The following is a 5,423-nucleotide window of genomic DNA, read 5'->3' as shown; positions in this document are numbered from 1 at the left end:
ATTTTTCCTGCGAGGTTACCTATTGTGGAGGCCTTGAGACAAAATAAAATACTGGATTCAAATTTTAACGCAAGGTCAGCAACTTCTAGGGAAGAAGTAAATCAATTACATTGACCTCAATACTCAGCTGGTATCTTATTTCATCAACCCTGAAAGGATGAAAGGTAAAGTCAACCTTGGAGGAATTTGAACACAAACCATAAAGATGGACGAAATGCTGCTAAGCATTTTACCGAGTGTGCTTACGATTCAGCCACTTCATCACCTTCAGACAAAATAAGATATTAAAAGGATTTACATATATTTCAGGAAGTATAATAAAATAGATTAATTAATCAATAAACTATAGTTGCAAAATTTTCTCCATGTCGAAAAAGAGATATGGAGTACAGCTTTTCATTTACAACGGTGATAAAAAGATTTTGTTTCAAAATAGACAAGACAAACTGGGATCCATTTGTCAATGTATTGGTGTTAGATGGTAGAATCAATAGAGTGTTGGGCACATTATCTATATAATATTGATTTCAGATCTTGGCACATACTCAGTAGGTTTGTGGAAGGGGTAAGTCAATTATACTGACCCCAGGACTCAAGGGAAACTTATTTTATCAACCCTGAAAGGATGAAAGCTAAGTTAACCTTGGCAGAATTTGAACTGAGAACATAAGGATGGGTAAAATGTCACTGAGCAATTTGCCCTGTGTGCTAACAATTCTATCAGCTCACCACCTTATAAAATTATTTTTAGAGTATTAAGTTACTGTCTCTTTCAGTGTTGTTTCAAATCCTATCAAGTCAGGTCAACTTTGTTTTTTTTTTTTCAGAAGTCAATAAAATGAGTACCTGTCAAGCACAATGATTGAAACATATTAATGCATAAAAGATAAAGAGTATAATAGATAACAGCAGCACTCAGTCTTTATTCAAGACTTAATCACTGAGATAAATTATTCCCAATTACACATGTTTGTTCTCAGAATTACTTAGTTTTATTTTTTCATCTATCATTTTTTTAATCAAAATTTTACCACTATCTATTACAGCAAATATTGACTTTATTATCCAAACTCATGCCACGTTAGTTCTTTCCCTTGGTTGAAATCATCATTATCACCAACATCATTATCATCATCATCATCGTCGTCGTCGTTATCATCATCATCACACTGATGACAACAACAGCACTACCATCATCATCATTTAATGTTTGTCTTTCCATGCAGACATGTGTTTAGATGGTTTAACAGAATCTGATGAGTTGGAGGACTGCACTGAATTCCAATGTCTCTTTTAGCATGGTTTCTACTGGTGAATGTCTTTCCTAATGCCAACCACTTTACAAAGTACACTGGGTGCTCTTTTTTTGTGGTACTGGCATGAATGAGGTTTCCAAGTAACTCACAAAACAAGTAACTCATAAAACAAATGTGTGTGTGTGTGTGTATGTGTGTGTGTGCATGTGTGTGAGTGTGTGTGTGTGCATCATTTAGCATGTGACTTTGCTTCCAAGCTGACCCCTGGTTTTGAACATTCACACACCTCACTCTGAAAACAACCATGTTTATCAGAGAAACAAAAAGGAAGAAGATCACTTACCTTGGATTTTGAGAGGGTCAGCTGATTCAGCTGCCTCGTCTGATGCATTATCATTAATGAAGGGGCCTTCCTAAAGTCCTTTTATCCAGCTTTAGCCTAAAAGGGCCAATGTGTCTTGAGTATTTTTTTTAAAGTTCTAGGTATGTGTTTTTATCAGTTTTTATCAGCTATCTGTCATGGAGAGTTTTTGACAGAAATTCCTCAAACCCTACTCCTTTTGTATAAATATTTGTGTTTTTCCCTACTTCCTGCATCAGCTCACTGTTGCACTTGTGAACGACTGTGAAGTTGATGAGACGTTTGGATTCTGTTGTAAGTTGTATGAGTTGTTCTGGTGATTGCTGTTTTCTATATTTGTTTCTGTTTTGGTGCTTTTTGTAGTTCTGGTTGTGACGGAATGAGTATCTATTGCTTTTGTTGTTGGGAATTGGGTGACTGTGTCAGTGTTGTTATTAGCGTAGCTGATAGAATAATTATAATACTCCACCAAGCATAATTATTAAAGACAGGGAAGAAAATACTTGTAGACTAATAGATGTAAGTGTTCCCACTAATAAAAATATATCTGCAAAGGAATTTAACAAAATAAGTAAATATAAGGACCTGCAAATTGAAATACAACATATGTGGCATCTTAAAGCAAGAACTGTTCCCATTATTGTATGTGCCCGGGGTATGATAAAAAAGGGATGTTAGAAATATCTAGACAACACCCCAGGAGAACCATGTCTCAGAGAAATCCAAAAGTACTGCCCACATCCTTAGAAAAACCCTATCAATTTAAATGTCTGTGTTGTATTACATGATGATATTTCACTACTGCCCCTACAACTTCCTCTCCCCAAACTTTCAGTCATGTTGTAACATCACTTATCCTTCACTTGCCCGAGGAGGCTGGGTGTGTTTCAGTAAGTGATTGTAACAAACATGCAGATTTAATAATAATGGTATCTGATTCAGGTACAAGGCTAGCAGTTTCGAGGGGAGGGGATTAGTCAATTGCATTGATCCCAGTACCAGAATGGTATTTTATTTAATCAACTCCAGATGGAAGAAAGGCAAAATTAACCTCAGCAGAATTTGAACTCACAATCTAAAGATTTAGAAGAAATACTACAACGCATTTCCTCAAACGCCCTAATGATTCTACCAGCAACAACAATAGAATAATAATAATTATCAGTTTTATTAATGTCCCAGTGCTTGATAAAGCAATGTACTTACAGATTGACCAATCCCAGATGGCAAATGCCCCACACATATATACATATATACACCACTTATACTAACACGCACACACACACACACACACACACACACACACACACACACACACATACACTACACACACACACAGAGGCATGTTCAATGTCATTTCGTCAAATATACATATACATATGAATGTAGGTATACATATACACATCTATTTATACATATATATATTACGCCTTTATCTCTAATTTGTTCACTCAAATATATTCAACTACTTTATGAGGCGTGGATATGATGCTGTTGTACGTCTGTAACTGTATTATATAAAACTATTATATAATACCCGTGTACATACTAGTATATAGTACCAGTGTATGTATATAATATTATAACTAATGCATGTATGTGATATATATATAAGTATTTAAATATACTCTATTTTGCTGTGAAAACTTTGTGTTGATCTTAGGTACTCCATGGTAACAACTTTATTTATTGTGTGTGAGTAAAACTTATATAATGCATTGTACAATCTGTTTGGTCCTGCTGCTGACCACAGTCACCAGCAATGTCCTTACATTGGAACCAGTTATAGATTACTCAAAACTGGACAATATGCTGGACAATTTCTGCAGGGAACTCAAAAGTTTTGCGTACAATACCTTTAACATAAGTAGGCTGTCAGAGACACAACACAGTCACAACACCAGTGAGAGGGCATATGACATTGTGCTCAGACTAAATGCAACATTGGTAAGGGCTTTTTGTCTTCTCCTTCTTCTCATTATTATTATTATTGTTCAGTAGTTTTATTTTTATAACGTGCTTTCACTTCACTACCGAGCGCAGCTCTTGGTGCCTTGGGTATGTGCTGTGTTTTGATGTGATGCTCTTATGGTTACTGTATTGAAAGTGTTTTGCGTAGGATGTGTGCAGTGCCCAGTAGTGCAATTTTCTGTATGTTATATATATTTGTAAGACCTGGTGTTTTTGTTATGTATTTGTCTGAATATTTTTTTATTATACCTAAGGCACCTATTATGATAGGAATTGTTTCTGTTTTCAGATTCCACATTTGAGTTACCTCTATTTCCAGGTCTCGATAAAGCAATGTACTTACAGATTGACCAATCCCAGATGGCAAATGCACCACACATATATACATATATACACAACCACTTATACTAACACTATTATTATTATTATTATAATTATTATTATTATTATCATCATCATCATCAAATGCTGCCAAGGTTGACTTTGCCTGTCATCTTTTTGGGGTTGACAAAATAAGTACCAGTTGAGTACTGGGGAGTGATGTAATCGACTTATTCCCTTCCCCGAAATCGTTGGCCTTATGCCAAAATTTGAAACCATTATTATCATCATCATCATCATCATCTATTTATTAATGCACAATTATTATTATTATCATTATTGGTGTTCTTACTCATTTACTTGAAATAATTTCATCCATCCTACACCCTTATTTATTACTTTTTCATTTTGTGGTTCTGTTGTATCATGCCTCTGGTACATATTTCTGTATGTATATATGTGTATATGTATTTATGCATGCATACATGTATGTATGCATGTATGTATGCATGCATGTATGCATCTATGTATACATGTATACCACTGGAAGAGCAATGGCCCAGTGGTTAGGGCAGCGGACTCGCAGTCATAAGATCGCGGTTTCGATTCCCAGACCGGGCGTTGTGAGTGTTTATTGAGCAAAAGCACCTAAAGCTCCACGAGGCTCCGGTACTAACCACAACTTCAATTTCACTCATCTTGATATGCTTCTCATGCACAGCAAATTGCTAAAGATCTCAATTACTTGTCATTCCCTCCATGAGACTCAACATCCAAAGATCACACTTCACCACCTTACCCTATGTCTTTCTGGGTCTACCTGTTACACAGGTTTCCTCCACGGTTAGAGATCTATGCTTTTTTTATGGAGCTGTCCTCATCCATACCAGTGTTGTCTTCTTTCTTGCACATTACATCTGGTGTCTTTTATGCCCAAATTTTCTCTCAAGATGTTTACACTCTGTTGTACATACACACTTATATTGCACATCTAGCGAAGCATACTAGCTTCATTTCTTTTAAGCCTCCACATGTCCTCTGCAGTTACAGTCAATTTTTCATTGCTGTGTCGCATTGTAGTTCATACACAGTCATCATACAACTTGCCTTTCACTCTGAGAGAGAGGTCCTTTGTTACCAACAATGGTAGAAGCTCTCTGAACTTTGCCCAGCCCATTCTTCTTATTCTAGCAGCTATACTCTCAGAGTATCCACCTTCACTGCTGACTTGGTCACCCAGATAGCGGAAGCTATATACTACTAAGTATACCCACTAATATTTGACAAAGTCTAGTTTCTGTACATTTCTACTGTTTATTGTACCTAATTTAATAAATATATAATTTATATGTGACCTACGTACATAAATATGTATACATACATACATGCAAACATACATACATACATATATATATATATATATATGTATGTATGTATGTATCTATCTATCTGGCTGGCTATCTCTCTCTCTATATATATATATATATATAAATATATATATATATATATATATA

The 5,423-nt window shown here is 35.4% G+C and overlaps 1 protein-coding gene across 2 annotated transcripts in view; it reads left to right on the top strand.

The window, feature by feature from the left end:
• The first annotated feature begins 3,059 nt into the window (after positions 1-3,059).
• The window catches only part of LOC106868782 (transforming growth factor-beta-induced protein ig-h3), a 52,776-nt gene continuing 50,412 nt past the window's right edge, over positions 3,060-5,423 (top strand). Inside the window, exon 1 of one of the 2 annotated variants that reach the window (XM_014914200.2) lies at positions 3,060-3,564. In XM_014914200.2, the coding sequence (XP_014769686.1) occupies positions 3,331-3,564 (234 nt within the window). In that variant the 5' untranslated portion in view covers positions 3,060-3,330. The remainder of the gene's footprint in view (positions 3,565-5,423) is intronic. The other variant, XM_014914201.2, reaches the window with a different exon arrangement.

Source organism: Octopus bimaculoides, chromosome 8, assembly GCF_001194135.2.
Source record: "Octopus bimaculoides isolate UCB-OBI-ISO-001 chromosome 8, ASM119413v2, whole genome shotgun sequence".
Taxonomy (NCBI): Eukaryota; Metazoa; Mollusca; class Cephalopoda; order Octopoda; family Octopodidae; genus Octopus; species Octopus bimaculoides.
The sequence above is the reverse complement of the archived record's forward strand: the minus strand, read 5'-3'. Positions and strand labels throughout refer to the sequence as shown.